General features: G+C 34.6%; 1 protein-coding gene across 1 annotated transcript in view; it reads left to right on the top strand.

Moving 5' to 3' along the window:
* Positions 1–20,149, top strand: part of LOC129270253 (neurogenic locus notch homolog protein 1-like) — a 67,187-nt gene that overhangs the window by 9,618 nt on the left and 37,420 nt on the right. The window contains exons 9-30 of the mRNA XM_064106040.1: positions 332–445; positions 1,644–1,760; positions 2,182–2,298; positions 3,205–3,321; positions 6,845–6,961; positions 7,074–7,190; positions 7,324–7,440; positions 7,555–7,671; positions 7,797–7,913; positions 8,701–8,817; positions 8,943–9,059; positions 9,463–9,579; positions 11,505–11,621; positions 13,300–13,416; positions 13,530–13,646; positions 14,719–14,826; positions 15,691–15,807; positions 16,124–16,240; positions 16,729–16,845; positions 17,766–17,882; positions 18,426–18,542; positions 19,669–19,785. Of these exons, the coding sequence (XP_063962110.1) occupies positions 332–445; positions 1,644–1,760; positions 2,182–2,298; positions 3,205–3,321; positions 6,845–6,961; positions 7,074–7,190; positions 7,324–7,440; positions 7,555–7,671; positions 7,797–7,913; positions 8,701–8,817; positions 8,943–9,059; positions 9,463–9,579; positions 11,505–11,621; positions 13,300–13,416; positions 13,530–13,646; positions 14,719–14,826; positions 15,691–15,807; positions 16,124–16,240; positions 16,729–16,845; positions 17,766–17,882; positions 18,426–18,542; positions 19,669–19,785 (2,562 nt within the window). The remainder of the gene's footprint in view (positions 1–331; positions 446–1,643; positions 1,761–2,181; positions 2,299–3,204; positions 3,322–6,844; positions 6,962–7,073; positions 7,191–7,323; positions 7,441–7,554; positions 7,672–7,796; positions 7,914–8,700; positions 8,818–8,942; positions 9,060–9,462; positions 9,580–11,504; positions 11,622–13,299; positions 13,417–13,529; positions 13,647–14,718; positions 14,827–15,690; positions 15,808–16,123; positions 16,241–16,728; positions 16,846–17,765; positions 17,883–18,425; positions 18,543–19,668; positions 19,786–20,149) is intronic.

Raw genomic sequence — 20,149 nt, 5'->3', positions numbered from 1 at the left:
ATCAAGAAGCACACATGATATGTACATTGAATACTTTTCAAACTTCACAGGAGATATATTTCAAAATTGTATTTAGTTGAATTTTAGCAGTTGACAATTAATCCCGATAACAGCCTCACCCTCCGACCATGATATTAGAATAATTTAATGTTTTCCCCCAAATATGACAAAACATTTAGGCAGCTAATTCCGGATTTGTTTTTATTTTTATTTTTGGCTGGACGAGTCTATGATCATCTTAGTTTCCGGGGGGGGGGGGCACAACATTTAAAGTTAATGTTCTTCAGATTTACCAATACTAAACATGTTTATGTGTTATTTTAACTACTAGATGTTGATGAATGTGCCATTGATCCTTGTCAGAACGGGGGAACCTGCCAGAATGTTGAAGGCTCCTACACATGCCATTGCATTACAGGATGGGAAGGCCAGGATTGTGAAGCAGGTCATATGGCTATATCTTTGTCTTTCTCTCTATCTGTCTGGCCCTCTTAGATTCTCGAGCACTTTCTTGGAAAATTAAAGCAGATCAAATATTAAACATTTATATTTTAGTCCATTTCCTTTATTCATTTCCAATAGGTGTTATTTTCTTAACCTTCTCGTATTTTATGCTAATTGAAAACACATTGATATGCTCTTGGATGTATTACAGCCCATTAGTGAAGGTTGCATGTTCAGTTTTTATTTTTGTACAGGTTACGTTCCTTTTTCGAGTAGGTATCGATCCCCATTAACAGGGCCATGAGATGACATTCGTAACCCTATAGATGTTTTCATGAATACACTGAAATCCGCGAAGTAACAAACAGTAATAAGGAATTAAAATGTTTTTAAGCCATACATATTGAAAATGATTGTTAATACTTTATTCAATCTTGTACCTTGTATTTTTTTCATCCTATGTATTGCTTATTTCGGAGCCTTTAGGTTCCGAATGTACTCTATACTACTGCATTTGAAAAACAATTTCATTTTTAATTGTGTTTTGTTTTTATCATGAGGATGTCGGAAGAAATGAAAATGGGTATCTTCAAACCAATTTGTTTGTTTAGTCAATTATTTATTTGTTCATTATTTTCATCCCCGAAAAGATTATAATTTTTATCAAATGAAAACCTGAACAAATCCATTTCTCAGGAGAATTACCTGTGTTAGGGTTATCGAGGAGTAACGTAGTAAGGTGCCCCGTAATATGTAGAGTGGTGCTCAAAAGTTAGTAACCCCCAACACAAAAACCAGCAAGTTTTACGTGTTTAAAATGTTCTGTCATGTTTAAGATATGCAATTGTGAAGTCAGGTGATAAAATATAACATTCAATAAAGTTTATTTTTCTGGCATCGCTGAACACTGTAGTGTTGTTGTCTTTATTCAACACTCAGCATAAAGGAGTGCATTTTGTGGTGGGGTTCACTAACTTTTGAGCACACCTGCTCATACATACATAAGGTAAGTATGCCGCTAGATTTATACCTTTTAGGATTGTGAATCCACTTGAGCTTGACCAAAGAAAATAATACGGAAGTTTCACTTGTACGCTAATAAAGGTTAGAAGCGAAGTTGCATCTTTTCTGTAGGGTGATGTTTAATTGCAATGGATATTTTGATAAGCCATTATGTATGCAATTATTTTTTTCGATAGATGTCAACGAATGCGACACAAGTCCATGCCAGAATTCAGGTGTCTGTATCAACAACGACGGTTCTTTTACGTGTGATTGTAGATTCACCGGACACACAGGACCTCTATGTGAAAATGGTAAAAAAAAACAATGTCTTTCTTCGGTTCTTCCATTTCTGGCTCGTGTTTCATAAAGCAGTTCGTAAGTTAAGAGCGACATTAAGAACGACTAGTAAACCTTTCTTACGCGTTAAATAATGACCATTGAACATTTAATGGTAAATATCATTTTCCACAAGAAAGATTTACCAGTTGTTCTTGATATCACTCCTAACTTAAGAACAGTTATATGAAATGACCCACGGATCACTCAAATTCTCAAATTTGATAGTAAAATTCCTTCACAAGATCAGCCTAAAATAAGTTACTATGCTATAGGAATCTATCAAAGAGTGGAGATTTGAAATTTTGCTTTCAAACTGTGCTGTGCTGTTCGTCAACATACACTGCTGATGAAATTGCTAAAAGTACAAATCATGTTTTGTTTATTCAATTAAAGACATAGACGAATGTGCATCTAACAACCCTTGTCTGAATGGAGCCACCTGTAACAACTTAGCTGGAACCTATGAATGCACATGTATTTCGGGATATGAGGGGACCAATTGTGAAAACGGTATGTATAATGATCAACCTTTTCCATCTTGTTACATATTTTACGTGCCAAAAACTGCTATTCCCATATTTGGAAGGATTTTGATAGTTTCTTGTTCTATTGCCATGGTCATTCATTTCACAAGAAAGTTGAGTCCATTCCCTTGTAATTAGTAGAGATAATTAAAATACAAAACCATCTGACAGAGCGCTCGCTATTTTTCTTAAAAGGCTCTTGTCTAGGCATCTCAATGTCACACATTTTTGGTACGCACCGAAAAGTAGTGCAGATTTTTTTTTTTTTTGGGGGGGGGAGTTGTTGCTCAAAAGTTATTTTCCACGCGATTTCCACGCCAAAGGTTCTTAAAATGCGTAAGCAACATTTCCAGTAAAAAAAAAAATCGTTTTTAAGAATGATTTTGCTGATATTTGAACTGAGTTTGAGAATGCTATTACATGGGCAATGAGAGTAAATATGTGGCCTTCTATTTAGTGCTTTAATCATACAGGTTATCTTGATAACTGACGAAATTGGGTTAGATTAAACAGATGAAATCGTAACCGTGCACTACAATAACAAGTTGGTTATTTATTGGTTATAAATGACTAATATTTACATTCTCGTTACGAAAATTAGCCGCCTTTATGAATGTGTTCAAATATTATGATTTTTATACAATTTTCTGCATTATGAATAATTACGTGTCTTTGTGAACAGTGTTTATGTTGATTTATATTGTAACATTTTGCAATGTATGATTGTATAATTTAAACTCAATGATATTAATAAATACTATCACAAAACAAAATAGGGATTTCGCTAACCTGAATTTGCGCGTACCTCTTCGTAAAATTAGCAAAGTATCAACAAATTATAGAAAAACTTCTCACTAGCAAAATTCTGTCTTATGCCTTTGGTTTCATACAGAAATAAACGAATGCACATCAAACAATCCTTGTCTGAATGGAGCGACTTGTACCAGTCTAAGTGGATCCTATGAATGTACCTGTGCATCAGGATTCGAGGGAATGAATTGCGAAAATGGTATTTTGTCATACATCTAATCATATATTATTACATTTCATTCATCAGTTTATTTTTCTATTTATCTACCCCCTCATGTATGGTGCGTTGAGGCTGAAGTGATAATAATGTCTGCGCTTTTGCATTTCTATTTATCATAATTATTATTTAGAAAAAAAGAATAAGAATTACAATAATCAGTTTTGCACGCACATTGATATATTGGGGCAAACTTTGAGGTGATTAAATAAATGCAATTAAGAAAGGCAGTCATTTCATACATTCCAGCGATTTGGGTTTAAAAGCTCTGAACCGCCTTGAGCATCTACACACTAAGAAAAATTAATTCAACTTTGCAGCTTTAAAGGTGCAGACCAGATTTCACACTTGGAGCACCTTTAAGGGGCAGCTTTGCACCTCTCTGAAAGGTGCAAAGTTGCACATATAAGGTGCAGAATTGCACCCTAAAGGTTCTTATTTGCACCTTCAGGAGAAGTACAAAGTTGTTCCTTTCCAAAAAAGATACAAAGTTGCACTGTAAAGGTGCTCCCAGTGTGACATTTAGACTGCACCTTTGAAGGTTGAACCTATTAAGACGGCCACGGGACAACTTGCCTCAGTTTTCCTATGAGGATGCCACCGTGCCTGGCCGTCCACTTCATCTGTTGGCCAAATTTTCAGGTGGTTACGGAATTCTTTTGTGATGCACATAATCAGAGTTAGTGATTCTAACTCTACCTTTGATTCCGCAATAATTATTTTTCACAAACAGGAAAGAAATGGTGGATCGTGTGTATGGGGTAACACACCTATAATTGCAGCGTTTGGTTCGCCGCACAATTTTGTAACGATTTACAAAAAGCTTATTGAAAGAGTTACTAAAATGACTATCGTTGCCAAATGACCTGATTCCCCTCAAATAAAACTAAAAAAAAACATGCTTAGCGCACTGTTCTCACAATTACTTTTCCAAAATGACAAGCGTAACGTGTTCATAATATTCGAATTATGCAATTACTTTGTTAATTCACACACCCCTCAACACGTAAAATTTCTACGTAGATTGTTCCCATACCCTATAAACTCTATACGACATTGATCAGGAACAATTTCGCAAGTAAATTTTATTGTCTTCACGTTTACAAGACGCAGACAAATTTGCGAGCATTTTGATAAGGATGAAGTATGACAGGAACCTAGACTACACGCGAGGTTCATATTTGCACCCCAGGTTCAACTATGCTCGAATACTCGCTCTGCACATTTCCCCGCAACGTTGCACCTTTCTTGCACCCCTATTCCTTAGTGTGTATTTAAGATTGAAAATTTGCTGTAGAAATCCCATGTGTTATTATTATAATTATTGTTTTTAATATCATAAATATTATTATTTAAAAAGTTTTAAATTTTTTGAAAAAAATGTTTGTAAAATGAGGTAATTACAGGAAATTTGTGAATTAGCAATTAACAATATTTGCGCTTGAGAAAAAAAGCCACAAATCAACTCCTACTGAACTTTTTTTGATAGATAATAAAACATGGAAATTCAAGATTTAAAAGTAAATATATACAGCTACATGTATGTCCTCCCCCACTTTCGTTGAGTTTGATGAGGACAGTTCTCTGCTCCCCGGCTCCCATTTCGTGTGCACCCATCGTTTTACCCTATGTGATTCCTTGAACGATTTCATCAGTGATACAACAAAACGACATTTGATACAATAACAATGAAATAATACAAAATTTGAAACATCAACTATACAACAGTACAAAAAATTATTTGCATCTAGATTTTGCATTAAAATTATCTTAAGAGTGATATGAATTGCCAATATTTTCTTATACAGTGCGTATAAAAAAAATTTACACGTTGAAAAGGCCCTGAGAATAAAAAAATGCAACATGTGGGTAATTTTTTCACATATAATCTTTGGTTTGGGTCTCATCTATCCAATGAAAGTAAAGGTTTTGACGTAATGTTACACTTGAGTGAGCACTGTCTATTTTTGTAAAGCTCGCAAAAACCTGTTTTCGCAGAAATGCCCGTTTTCACGCTGTGTCAAGGGAAAAGGGCGAATGTCAAACTTACCCTGCGAAACATTTCTCATACATTTCCCTTGCACTTTTAGTCAATTGAAATAAAACGGATGCATTCAAGCATTTTGCAACAGTTTTGACACCCAAATTGATATTTCTACACTTAGTAAGCACAGCATTTACCCTTTTTGTGCCAGCTGGATCTGAGGACATAACTGAATCTGAACAACAGTTTAGATCAGACATCTCCAGCATTTTTTTACGAAGTTTTTATCATTTAAAGTGGGTTTACATTTCATTTTTCATTTAATACTTGTTTCTCCACATTTTTCCCAAGCTTGACCATGATTAACAAAATGAAAATCAAGCCTAGGCCATTTCATGTAAATCACAGCTCAGTGTAAAGCAAATATCGTCACGATGTTCTCGTTATGTGGGGGAGTGGAGTGGGGCGCAATGCACTCTTCGAAGTGTTTTGGACAAGTAAACAAGTTAAAAAAGGTAAAAGATATCTTCAAATCAATTTTACTAGCTAAATTCCACGTGTTCTTCATGATTAAGGTCTACTTTGATTCCCATAACTATTTCAAAGTTCTGCGCAATTCATTTTTCACTAACTTTTCAAAAGTAAGTGGTGCTCACTCAAGCGGAACTATTTTTCGACAGTTATATCGTCATTTGCTTAAATGGATCTGTACCAATGTTAAAATGTGGAAAAATCTTCAGGATACTACAATTGTATAGTTTTACAGGATTTTTTTAAGTGTAAACTTTTTTTTGATACGCACTGTATAATAGCTGTTATTGGCCGAAATATACCATAACCCATGACTTGATATATAATTGTTTACCTATAATTTTACCAAAAGCTAGTACCTATCTTCTATTTATCAGTTTTCGAAAAATTTTCTTATTGTTTTTTAATATCGGGATCCAGTACAAGCCCCTCACCTTCCCACCTTCGTCGTATAAACTTCATAGCGTCGATTGAATTCCTCATATTAAATCACTTATTGATACACTTTGGAAATGTTCAAGTTTCAGAATGGAGAGTTTTGCGGTAACACCATGTAGGTTAGTCCTGAAAAGGGATGTTGGTTTATCTTTTTGATAGAAGCTCTGAAAAAATGTTATTCTCTACATTTCGAGCACACAAGCTTTGCTCTTCGTCAGGATGTACCTATGTTCAAGTTTTGTATCCTCACAAATATATATCGATCACCATCGTTTTAGTGATTATTTTCAGAGCTCAAAATGGCCATGTAGATTACAATCGAATGAAACAAGCAATGTGAATATTTTCTAGAAGCTCTCACACACTACCATTTAAGCCGGGTGAACGACAGGGCGGAACAGATTGTTATAAATTAATTACCAGCGGTGATATTCTCCAAAAAATAAGCAAATAATAATAGTCGTGAATAATGCTCAATTTTCATTGCAATGGTAGTTTGTCCATCAATTGAATAAGTGGAATAACGATCGATATTTTGTTTATTCATTACAGACATAGACGAATGCACGGCAGATAACCCTTGCTTAAATGGAGCGACGTGTGTGAACCAAGAGGGAACCTACGAATGCACCTGCGTATCAGGGTACGAAGGAATCCATTGCGAAGATGGTATGTATTATACGATGGTGTGAGATTTTCACCATTTTTGTTTTTTGAGATTTATAAGAATTACATTGAAATGATAAAAACTTTGTCTTTGATTTTTTATTTCTTTTTCTAGACATTGATGAATGTACAACTAACAACCCATGCATGAATGGAGCGACTTGTGTCAATCAAGAAGGAGGCTATGAATGTACCTGTATTGAAGGATATGAGGGGGTAAATTGTCAAAATGGTATGTATTCCATATTTCCATGCGACTGTCTTATCTCTTCTTATTTACATTTATATTTTACAAACTTTGTGATGAAATAAATGTACCATCAATGAAAGAACTGAAATGGCCATATTTTCTCTATCAATAATAGACATAGACGAATGCACGGCAGATAACCCTTGCTTAAATGGAGCGACGTGTGTGAACCAAGAGGGAACCTACGGATGCACCTGTGTATCAGGGTACGAAGGAAACCATTGTGAAAATGGTATGTATTATACGATGGTGTGAGATTTCCACGATTTTTGTTCTTGAGATTTGTGACAATGACATTGAAGTGATAAAAACTGATGTTTGTCTTTGATTTGGAATCTTTCTCTAGACATTGATGAATGTACAACTAACGACCCTTGCATGAATGGAGCGACTTGTGCCAATCAAGATGGCGGCTATGAATGTACCTGTATTGAAGGATATGAGGGGGTAAATTGTCAAAATGGTATGTATTCTATGTGATTGTCTTATTTCTTCCTACTTTACATTTATATTTTACAGACTTTGTGATGAAATATATGTACTATCAATGAAAGAACTGAATGACCATCTTTTTTCTATCAATAATAGACATAGACGAATGCACGGCAGATAACCCTTGCTTAAATGGAGCGACGTGTGTGAACCAAGAGGGAACCTACGAATGCACCTGCGTATCAGGGTACGAAGGAAACCATTGCGAAAATGGTATGTATTATACGATGGTGTGAAATTTTCACCACTTTTGTCTCGCCTGCATAGCAGAGCGAGATTATAGGCCCCGCTTTTCCGACGGCGGTGGCTGCGACGACGGCGGCGGCGTCAACATCAAATCTTCACCGAAGGTTAAGTTTTTGAAATAACATCATAATTTAGAATGTATATAGACCTAGTCCATGAAACTTGGCCATAAGATTAATCAAGTATTATCAAATATCCTGCATGACTTCCAGGTCACGTGACTAAAGTTAAAGGTAATTTAGGGTCAATGAACTTAGACCATGTTGGTGGTATCAACATCAAAATCTTAACCTAAGGTTAATTTTTTGAAATGGCATCGTAACTTAGAAAGTATATAAACCTAGTTCATGAAACTTATACATAGGGACAACCATGTATGCCTAAATATCCTGTGCGCATTTCAGGTCACATGATTTAGAACAAAGGTCATTTAAGGTCAATGAAATTTGGCCGTGTTTGGCATATTGAAAGATAGATATAAGAGTAATCATAGTATAAATGATTGTTTTGCACACATCTTAAGTCACATGATCATGGTCAAAGGTAATTTTGGGTCAATAGACATAGTATTTTATTATCATATGTCCTTTCTGAATAATTACATTTAAGAGCTGTTTTCAAAGTCAGCACTTCACTTGCGTAATGCAGGCGGGACTGCCAGAGGCGTTCCACTTGTTATTTTTTATATTTGTGACAGTTAAATTGAAATGAAAATAATTGATGTTTGTCTTTGATTTTTTATTTCTTTTTCTAGACATTGATGAATGTACAACTAACAACCCTTGCATGAATGGAGCGACTTGTGTCAATCAAGAAGGAGGCTATGAATGTACCTGTATTGAAGGATATGAGGGGGTAAATTGTCAAAATGGTATGTATTCCATGCGACTGTCTTATTTCTTCTTACCTTACACTTATATTTTACAAACTTTGTGATGAAATAAATGTACCATAAATGACGAACTAAAATGACCATATTTTTTCTATCAATAATAGACATAGACGAATGCACGGCAGATAACCCTTGCTTAAATGGAGCGACGTGTGTGAACCAAGAGGGAACCTACGAATGCACCTGTGTATCAGGGTACGAAGGAAACCATTGTGAAGATGGTATGTATTATACGATGATGTGAAATTTTCACCAATTTTGTTTTTAAGGAGAATTGTGAAGTATCATAATCCCTGGGGAGCGTTTCATGAAAGGACATGTCGGACGTTTTATCCGACAAGTCCTGTTTTATCCGACAGTTTTCATAGTAACAATTGCCCTCATCCAATCAGAATCAAGGAAAGTTATCAGATCTGACAATTTGTCGGACAATGTCGATGAAACGCTTCCCTGTATGAACAACGAAACTTGTGTGAATCAAAATAGGAATTATGAATATACCTGCAAAGAAGGATATGAGGGGAAGGACTGTGAAAGTGGTCCGTTTTCAATAATGATGTAAATTGTTTCTTCTTTCCCATACCTTTTCATTCTGCGGTACACCATAACATTTATTTCTTTTAGACATAGACGAATGCACAACTGATAACCCTTGTGTGAATGGAGCAACTTGTACCAATCAAAATGGAACCTATGAATGCACATGTGAAAATGGATACGAGGGAAGCGATTGTGAAAATGGTACGTATAACATGGCGATACGATATTTTCCCATCATTTATCTGTTTTCCGAAAAAATTAATCTTTAAGATTTATTGCTCATTTCCAACATGATCTTTATTTTTTTAGACATAAATTAATGTACATCAATTCAAGGAGAAGTTCATCCTGACAAAAAGTTTATTCTCTTAAAAAAAACAATCTGTCAAAGATTAAGAAAGTCAGAATTTTAAGTTTATGATCTGTGACGTCGTATGCGAATTGTTTTGTAATCCAAAATGCATATATTTTACTTTTAAGGGTTCCTGATGACTGATCTGGATTTTTCTAATTCCTGAGTGGGTGTAAAATGATTTGTCTATTGATATACTGAAGATACAAATCAAATCATAGATGAAGCTTTATCTTGGAATGAGCATCTGCACCATATTACAATGTGTATTTCGAGAAGCATTGGAATTATTTCTAAGTTAAAATTTATTTTGCCTCTTAAAACTTTATTCCTATTGTACAATTCCTTAGTACTCCCGTATATTACTTATTGTAACGTTGTTTGGGCTAATTGTGGCTCAACAAAGCTGACTTCTATTTTCAAATTACAAAAGAGAGTTATTCGCATTTGTACAGGATCTCATTACTTGGCTCACACTGATCCATTATTTTTCAAACAGAAAACACTAAAAGTTGCCGACTTGTATACTCTTCAAGTAGCTATCATTATGTTTAAGTATATTAATAACCTACTCCCTTCGTCTTTTGATGATATGTTTAAGTTCAATAGTTCTGTCCATACCTACCCAACTCGTACATCTGGAAACTTTCATCTCACAAACCCCAGACTGTTAATTACCTCTAAATCAATTCGACATCATGGTCCAGACATTTGGAATAATCTTGCAGAAAATATTAAATCTTGTTCCACTTTATACTCTTTAAAATCAACTGTTAAAAGAAATATCATTCGATCTTATTCATCCCAACCTTCAAATTAATCCTCATTTACCACTATAAATTAGATAAAAAATATAAATTCTACAGCTATCTTCTGCACCCGCACCTGCACCTGCATTGCACCCACTTGTTCAGTAATTATACCAATCATAGTCACGAACCCTTTTTATGAGGCCGCCATCAATTACAAGCTTAACCGCTCACGATGGCGGTCTCCTGCGTTCATTAAATTTTGTTAATGTTCCTTTTTTATTATCAAAATGTGAAGTATATGCCCACACCATTTTTTTTCCTTCAAATTATGTACTATGTTTATATTGTATGCATTATGAATTATTTTGTATATTACAAACAATATAAATATTTATGATAATGTATTGTGAACGCAGAGATAAAAATAAAACAAACAAACAAACAATAAAAAAAGACATTTTCAGTTAGAGAAAAGAACGTTTCATTGACTGTTTTTATTACATGATATATGGGGACGCTTCTTGCATATGTTGGCAAAAAAATTAAAATATTAAAATTCTAATAATTTTGGTTCAGTCTTTGATGGATTCTGTTCTAATCTTTACAAATATTTGTTAATATATTTTCTGATAATTTTACAATAAAGTTTTCGTCAGGGTGAACTTCCCCCTTTAAACCATCTATGAATGGAGCGATTTGTACCAACCAGAATGGAACGTATAAACGATATATGGGAACAAAATGTATCCTAATGGTTTTTATCCTACGAATTATTTATAGAGGATAGAAAAAGTGAAAGCAATATATTTTTATTTTATTTTTACTTTAGACATAGATGAATTCATGATAGAAAACCCTTCAAGTTCATAATGTAATGTGTTGTGATGTAATGCATGTAAATTTTCGTTTCATTCTTGATGTAAGTTATATTTCTTTTCGTCTTTTTTTTCCAAAAATATTTGGTTAACTTGTAAAGTAATTAAACATTATTTGTTACCTATTTCTTCATTTACTTTTAACAGACATAGACGAGTGTATTTCTGATAATCCTTGTATGAATGGAGCGACTTGTTTCAACCAAAATGGAACCTATGAATGTACTTGCACCAGAGGATATGACGGGAAAGACTGTGAGAATGGTATGTTGCTGACGATTTCACTTTTTATTAAGTGTTAATGACTGAACCTGCGACAAAGCATTAACAAAATTTAATCTTATACAGGTGTATTAATCTATGGAAGCCCATTTGGTAACTTTACAGGAAGTTTTCGCTAAGCAATGTACAGAGGATTCAACAACAAGAAATAGTACTGTCAATTACTCGTCATGACAAAAAACGACAAATGAGTTTTTGTTAAAGGACAAGTCCAACCCAACAGAAATGTGATTTGAATGAAAAGAGAAATATCCAATAAGCATAACAATGAAAATATCAAAGTCGGATGTAAAATAAGAAAATTTTGACATTTTGAACTGATGTTTAATTTCACAAATGAGTTATATGTACATCCTGGTCGGTATGCAAATGAGGGGACTGATGTAGTGACTTGTGTTGACGTCACCCACTCACTATTTCTTTTTTTATATTCATAAAATATGAAACATTCTACTTTTTTCCTTATTGTCATGTGAAACAATTTTGTTTCCTTGAACGTGTGGAATTACCTTTGTTTTAAAATTTTATGATTCAGTCAAATTGGTCCCTATTGTCAAATCTGTAAAAATTCAAATATTGTATGATTCAAACGTTAAAAAACAAAAGGAATAGTGAATGAGGGACATCATCGACTCTCTCATTTGTATGAAACTGGGCTGTGCATGTAACTGTTTTTTTGTTGAAAAATAAGCGAAACCTGAAAATTCATAACTTTCTTGTTTTACATCCGATTTTGATTAAACTTCAACATTATACTTGCTTGATTTTTCTCTATTGATTCAAATCAACATTTGTCATGGGTAGAATTAACCTATAAAAATGGGCAAATCAACACAGCTGTTTAGTCCTTGATTATGGACAAACGAGATATTTGGAATTTTGGCCTAAGCTTTGAACCTTAGGACAAAACTGCTGTTCCGGTTCACTAATTTTTGACAAAGACCTTTTCTATCATTTGACGGTCCTTTAAAAAAAAATCCAATACATTTACTCTGTTCCTGCATCCTCCGAATGTTGCTTAGCGAACGAATAATTATATCAACTACGGAAATTGCGAAGTCATTAAAAATGGGGATATATTTGTTATGGTAAACTACTAGTACTTGTGTCTACGAGGAAGACCATTCGACGAAATACCATTTTATGCCTTCCCCTGTAACAATTATGTACTGCAAGCATTACATACAAATACCATTCTAAGTGTTCGTAAATGTCTTAATATCCGATATGAAAACATGAGAATTGTTTAAATATCCCCCTCACAACATTTATCCAAACGGACTTTGTTTGGGAGCAAAATTCTCCTTGCTTAATTACGAGTAATTTTGCCTTATACTGTTATCTTATTGTCTGTAAAATCTGCAGTCTCTTATAAAAAAATTAAGGTCCAGGTTTATCGAACAAACCTGATCACTATACGAGAACCCACTATTTAGGTATTGTAGTAATCAATTTTTAGTATAATTTAGTTAAGAACAATGTCATTTCTGCATTGAAAATAGGCCCTTTTTTATTTCAAATGAAATCAATATAATTTTAAGGATATTATGACTTGCGCTTTGCAACTTTGCAACAGCTTAAATTTAACCCAAAAGTCTAAATAGAATTACACTATTCATTTTGTTATCCAATACTACTATTATTCATCTTTTCTATGTAGACATAGACGAGTGTACCACGGATAACCCCTGCATGAACGGAGCAACTTGTATCAACACAGATGGAACTTACGAATGCAATTGCACAAAAGAATACGAAGGAACTAATTGTGAAAATGGTTAGTGTTGCTTTTAATATGCCTACCAAATATTTTGTTTTTTTTGCAACCCTTAATATAATCTCTTGATAAGATAATTAAGTTTTTTTTTCTAAAATGTCTTCTTAATTTAGATATAGACGAGTGTATATCCGGAGACCCTTGTATGAATGGAGCGACTTGTATCAACCAAAACGGAACCTATGAATGTGATTGTTCAGGAGGCTACGTTGGCATGAATTGTCAGTTTGGTATGTATGCATTATCTTCTCATGCTCTGTTGAACTGTCGTATAAAATGAAGATTTATCACTCAGTATCAGGGCCATTTTTTTTTACTGGGGATGCTGATGCAAATTTGAAAAGCAAAAAAAAGATGGGGGGTTTCACACCAATACAAATGTAATTTGGTCCAGAGAAATTTGACCAGAAAAGAAAAAAAGTTTCCCTGAAAAAAGTATGTAATTTTGGTTACATTTTCAATTTTTCCACATCTACCAGAATTCCAGGGGGTGCTGCCTATGGAGAATAATACCCACATCATCCCCGCTTCCCAGGGTCATGCTCAGTATCACATATCAATATATGTTTACTCTGATAATCTGATATTTCGTAGAGAATCGTCGTTTTGTGCAACGAAGTGAACATTTAATCTGTCACATAAATGCCACACGTTGAAATATATTTCTTCTTTTTTTCCCCTTTCCAAAAGGAAGTTAAATGCAACATAGATTACTAGAACGTTGTTTGTTTTGACAACTCTAACATGGTGCGAATTCAACATTGCGGAAAGATACAAACAAAACAATTGTATTACATTTTAAGACACCTAGATAATATATCCTTGTCGTTTGATTTGATGTTAGATGTTATGATGACGTCATCATCCGTGCAATTTTGGATCCATACGATTTTGTCCATTGCTCGCGCGCCAAGACCACCGGCAGTAAAACACTTGTGTTTACAGTACCTGTGTTTTTAATTAGGCCTATGCAACAATCAACACACCGCGTTCGCAGTGAATGCATTCAAATTCATAAATGCCAGATGACAAGAATCTATTTTTAGGTGTCATATAAAACAAATAATGAATATTAATTTCATTTGTGCAATGGACAGAATACTTTATTCGATGAGAGGTGAAATGAATGATCCATTCATCTCATGAAGTATTCTGTCCATCGCAATCATGAATAGTCATTATTTCTTATTTGTATATCTGATTTCTGTTCCCAACCTACTCTTGGCCTTGTATATATTTTTCAATGACCCATACTTTATATCATGTAAATGTCGTTTGTATAAATGATTTTCATTGATACAGAGGGATGCACCTCCGACAGTCCTTGTGTGAACGGAGGTACTTGTATCAACCAAACTGGAAGTTACGAATGTCTCTGCATTGGATATGATGGGGATAATTGTGAAAATGGTACGTTTTTCTTCATATGGGGTCTTTCTGTTACCTTTATTCCATTGTTGAAATGAAAATTTAAGAAAAGCAATACAGTCACATAAACAGGCTAGTTCTTGATCGTAAAAAATGAAAACCTCTGATTAGGTTCATACATGTCATTTATGCTTCATTTTTATACCTCTTGTCACTCAAACTTTACCGGTCATTTATTTATAGCTTGATTCTCCTAAACGGTAGTAAAATTTAGTTAAATTATATTTGGCCTTACCAATAGCTCGCTGTATCAAGAAAACTAGATTAAAGATTGAAAGGGTTGCTGGCCAGTTCACCCCAGATACAATCCTTTTAGATGCAGCCAGGTTGTACACTATACATGCCCATGAATTAAGATTATCCAGAGACTCGGAAAAGTTCGGGCATCCACATGGTAACGACACCAGGGTCTCGTTTCATAAAGATTTGTTATAGTAACAAAATAATACAAAATGTCTATTACAAATTTACCATTAGCCAATCACATATAAGGATTACCCTATTTTTAACTGTTATTGCATATATTTTATTATAACAACTTTTATAAAAACAGGTCCCTGATGGTCAAAGATCACCTGATCGGGGTCCCGTTTCATAGGGACTTGTTATAATAACAAATGAACAGCTCCTAATACAGATTTACTCTAAGCAAATTAGATGAATGGATTTAAGAAGCTTTTAATTTTCATTTGCAAATTATGAAATGGGCCCCAGCTCTTGAAAAGTTATACCCCACTTACCTACCCATTAGCTGTATTGACCATCTTTATTTTAAATATCACGCAATGCATATTTTATTTGATAAGATAAGCTTCCAAACTTATTTTCTTTCGATCAATATTATAGACATAAACGAATGCACAACCAACGACCCTTGTATGAATGGAGCGACTTGTATCAACCAAAATGGAACATATGAATGTACCTGTACAGAAGGATATGAAGGCATGGATTGTGAAAATGGTACGTATTCGTCATACCTCAGATGAACGTTATCTTCAGGCATATCTTTTCTACGTATAAGCCTATCTCATCACAACCCTCCTGACCCAACGTGACGTCACGTAATTCAGCCCGTTAAGAAGCTCAATAAAGCATTTTGTCGAAACCCGTTAATTTTAGTTTTTCTTAAGCAAAATACTAAGCTGACAAGAATGTGAATATGCATGAAACGTGTCTTTCTGTGTAGCTTACAGAGCTTCCATCTCTTAATTTTACTTTTAGCTCCTCTATGGGTCTTTATTGAAACTATATTCTAAATTCCTATCCTTTTCTGTAGACATGAACGAATGCATATTGCAGAGCCCTTGTGTGAACGGAGCGACCTGTCGGAATCAAATCGGGACCTATGAATGCACTTGCACCACAGGGTTTAATGGATCTAATTGTGAAAACGGTACGTTCTCCTCGAATTCATTTTTCTCATATCATTTTGGTATTTCATAAATGGAATGTTTTTCCTACATTTTCCAGATATGTGTCAGATCTCTGTCAATATGAAACACGTTGCTTACATTTTGATATATCCCTAACTAAAACAAATCCCCAATTGTTAGCATAATCTTAAACATGATTAAACAAATATAAAACGTTTCAAAGAAAAGTCAGCAACAAGGCTTTATATGATGTTAACATTAACAGTTAAACACAATGCGCAAAAATGAAAATAAAAAACGAAAACTAAACAACACGTGGCATCAGTAAAGCCAGGGTCACACCAAACCCGAATTCTCCCAGATAAATGATATATGACGCAGTGGTGATAAAACTAGTGTCAGTTATATATACTCTGGAGTATTGGGAATGCGATGATCCCAAGTCGACTTTCAGTTTAAAAAAGTATACACTGTTACATTTTCCCTTTCCTCCCATTGTTTTGTACAGACATAGACGAGTGTGCCACAGCCAATCCGTGCATGAATGGAGCTACTTGTAACAACCAAAATGGAACCTATGAATGCACCTGCATGAATGGATATGCTGGGAAAAAGTGTGAAAACGGTATGTATTGTACCTAACATTTTCTCGCATGCATGTTTTATTCATGCCAAGTCTTTTCATGGACCTATAGGTCCACGGTCTTTTTAAAGACCTCACACCGGAACAAAATGTAATCGACATATCATATACCATTTGAAAGCTTATTATTTACAAAATACGGCAATATAGGGTTTATGCAAATTTACCGCTTGCCAGCCAAGTTTTGTGCCTAAGATTAGCTGCAATTATTGAGCTTTGAAAATAAGATTCATTGTGCTTTTCACTGGCCTTGATATTAAAACTATAATCGAGTACATAATTTGGAAAAAATAATTTCGAAAGAAAAAATGCCTGACGTGTTTTTCTTTCAGTTAGTTCACATGGCCCTTTTCTTTGAATGACAAGTTCGCAAGGCTCAAAGTATTGACGTTTTGTAAATTGCCAATCTCTACCCAAAGCTTTCAGAAGGGAGTTAACTAAAATCACAATCGTGTCTTCCCTTGTGATATAAAAAGCCAAGGAAGCGCTCCATTGAAAGTGCCCACACCTATATATATATATATATATATACATTTAAGGGATTCTCTCACACTACAAATGGCAATTCAAGGTCATTTACTTTAGATTTTATTGCAGGAATAGCTAAATAAAGACATTTCTTGACAAGGGATATAGAATGTCGATGTGTCACGTTGACACTTTCCCAAGTCTGTGTTTCGGCATTTGTGATACTATGTTTCTGTGGAACGTGGCGAGATCAGTAGCGTACCCGTTATTTTGAGTTTTTCTTTAGAGAAAAAAGGCTCAGCTGGCAAGAGATGAATATGCATAAAGCTTGCATTGTCTTTTTTGAGTCTCCATCCATCATTTTCCCTTTTAAGCTCCGGTATCGATCTTTAATGAAACAATATTCTACAATAAGCTTCTAATCATTTCTGTAGACATAAACGAATGCACATCGCAAAACCCTTGTGTGAACGGAGCGACCTGTCGGAATCAAATCGGGACCTATGAATGCACTTGCACCACAGGGTTTAATGGAACTAATTGTGAAAACGGTACGTTCTCCACAAATTCATTTTTATAATCTTATTTTGAAATTGCATTTTAGCAGAAAATTAACTGCACATTTTATAATTTGTACTTTTTCTTACATTTTCTAGATGTATGTCTGATTTTAGTCAATATGACCCACGTTGCTTTCATGTACATGTATAACTTTTAAAATGAATACACAAATATGGAGCGTTCTAAAGAAAAGTGGGTTGTAAAGAAGGCTTTGTAAGATGTTTAGATTTATAATAAAGAGAGCACAGAAAGAAAAAATAAAACAAAAAAACAGAAATGAAAACTAAGCAGCACACAAAGTATCAATAGGCAGTCAACAAGAGAAATAACTAGAAAAATACTAAAAATTTGATCAAAGAAAAAGCGAAAAAGGGAATAGTGAATGATACATGAAACAATAGTGATAATGATTGTTTACTTTATACTTCTGGAGTATTGGGAGTACGATGTCAATAAGATGATCTCAAAGTCTACTTTCAATAAAAAAATATATATACTGCTTTAATTTCCCTTTTCTCCTATTGTTTATTTAGATATTGACGAATGTTCTATTGATAACCCTTGTGAGAATGGAGCGACTTGTATCAACAAAAATGGAACCTATGTATGTGTTTGCGATGAAGGATATGAAGGAACCCATTGTGAAAATGGTATGTATTACGCAATTGTTCGCATTATTTTAGACGTTGCTAGAGCTAAACAATGAATAGTAGTAGTTAAACAAATACCACTGCGATTTTTTTTTGACCAGGAATATAAAGTTCCGAAGTGTGACGTCAACGGTTTCCCACTTCTGTGTCTCGATTGACCGAGGTGAGATTCCCCCGCTGCCCGGGTTTGGTGGGGGTCGGGCCATGGGGGACAGGGATGTGGCCTAGTGAATGCTTGGTTGACCTCATTGGGGTCGGTGTGTAATTGGACTGGCTCTAGATTTTATGAACCAGGCAAGTGATAATGTACATTGACTTTGGTGGGGCTGATAGAGTGTTCGCGGGGCATCTGAATGGGGATCGGTTGCCAGTGGGTTTGGGTTTTGGGGTGTTCGTCGCGCTCTGCCAGAATGTGCTTTCGTAGGTGCTGGATTGCGGAAGTGGTTTATGTTACGGCATCGCTTCGCTTCTCTCTATAATATACAACTCATAAACTACATAGCGTGTTTAAATCTACAAGTTCAGTAATGTTTCCTGATTTACGTCAAACATACGATAATTTCAATTTCGATCCAGTTGACCAGCCTAAATGAGACCATTATCTGAAACTTTAATAACATGCATGACTCTTCTACGCACACTATAATGTCTTTATAATTTTATTTAAATCATGTTTTAATGCCCAAAGCTGATCCTTTATATTTTTGTTACTATGACATTTTAACGTTGTTTATATGTTTTCTCTGTAATTTACATTCGTTGCCCTTCGTGTAATTAACTAGTTCATGACCTGGGCTCATTTCCTTTTTTATGTATACACTTATGTTAATTTGTTTGATTTTGAATATTGAATACATTGATGATGAAAAAAACTCTACGTATGAAACTGTGTAATCGCAACCCTCCGGACCCAATGTGGCGTCACGTAATTCAGACCTTTGAATTAAACTGTTGTCGAAATCCGTAAATTTGAGTTTGTCTTAAGCAAAAACTATGCTAAGTGGCAAAAGGTGGACAAGCATAAAGCTTTCATTATCTTCTTGAGTCTCCATTTCTCGATTTCCCTTTAAGCGCCGGTCTTGGTCTGTAATGAAACTATATTCCAAATTCCTATTCTTTTCTGTAGACATAGACGAATGCACATCGCAAAACCCTTGTGTGAACGGAGCGACCTGTCTGAATCAAAACGGTACCTATGAATGCACTTGCACCACAGGGTTTAATGGAACTAATTGTGAAAACGGTACGCTCTCCACGAATTCATTTTTCTCATATTATTTTGAAATTTCATCTTAACAGAAATGAATTACACATTTTATCATTTGTACTTGAAGTTGTATGTGTTTTTCTTACGTTTTCTAGATATACTGTATGTCAATATGAAACACGTTGCTTACCTTTGATCTGTTACTGACATAAATCCCCTAAGTGCATGTATAACCTTAATCATGATTTAACAAATATGAAAAGTTTTGCTCTTAAAGAAGGCTTTGTAAGATGTTTAAATTTAGAAGGAACAGCGCATACCAATAAAAATAAATAAAAAAAACTGAAGCGAGAACTAAACACAAAGTATCATTAGGCAGTCAACAAAAGAAATAACTAGA

This window comes from Lytechinus pictus, chromosome 10 (genome assembly GCF_037042905.1).
Source record: "Lytechinus pictus isolate F3 Inbred chromosome 10, Lp3.0, whole genome shotgun sequence".
NCBI lineage: Eukaryota > Metazoa > Echinodermata > Echinoidea > Temnopleuroida > Toxopneustidae > Lytechinus > Lytechinus pictus.
This window is presented reverse-complemented; position numbering and strand designations above follow the sequence as displayed.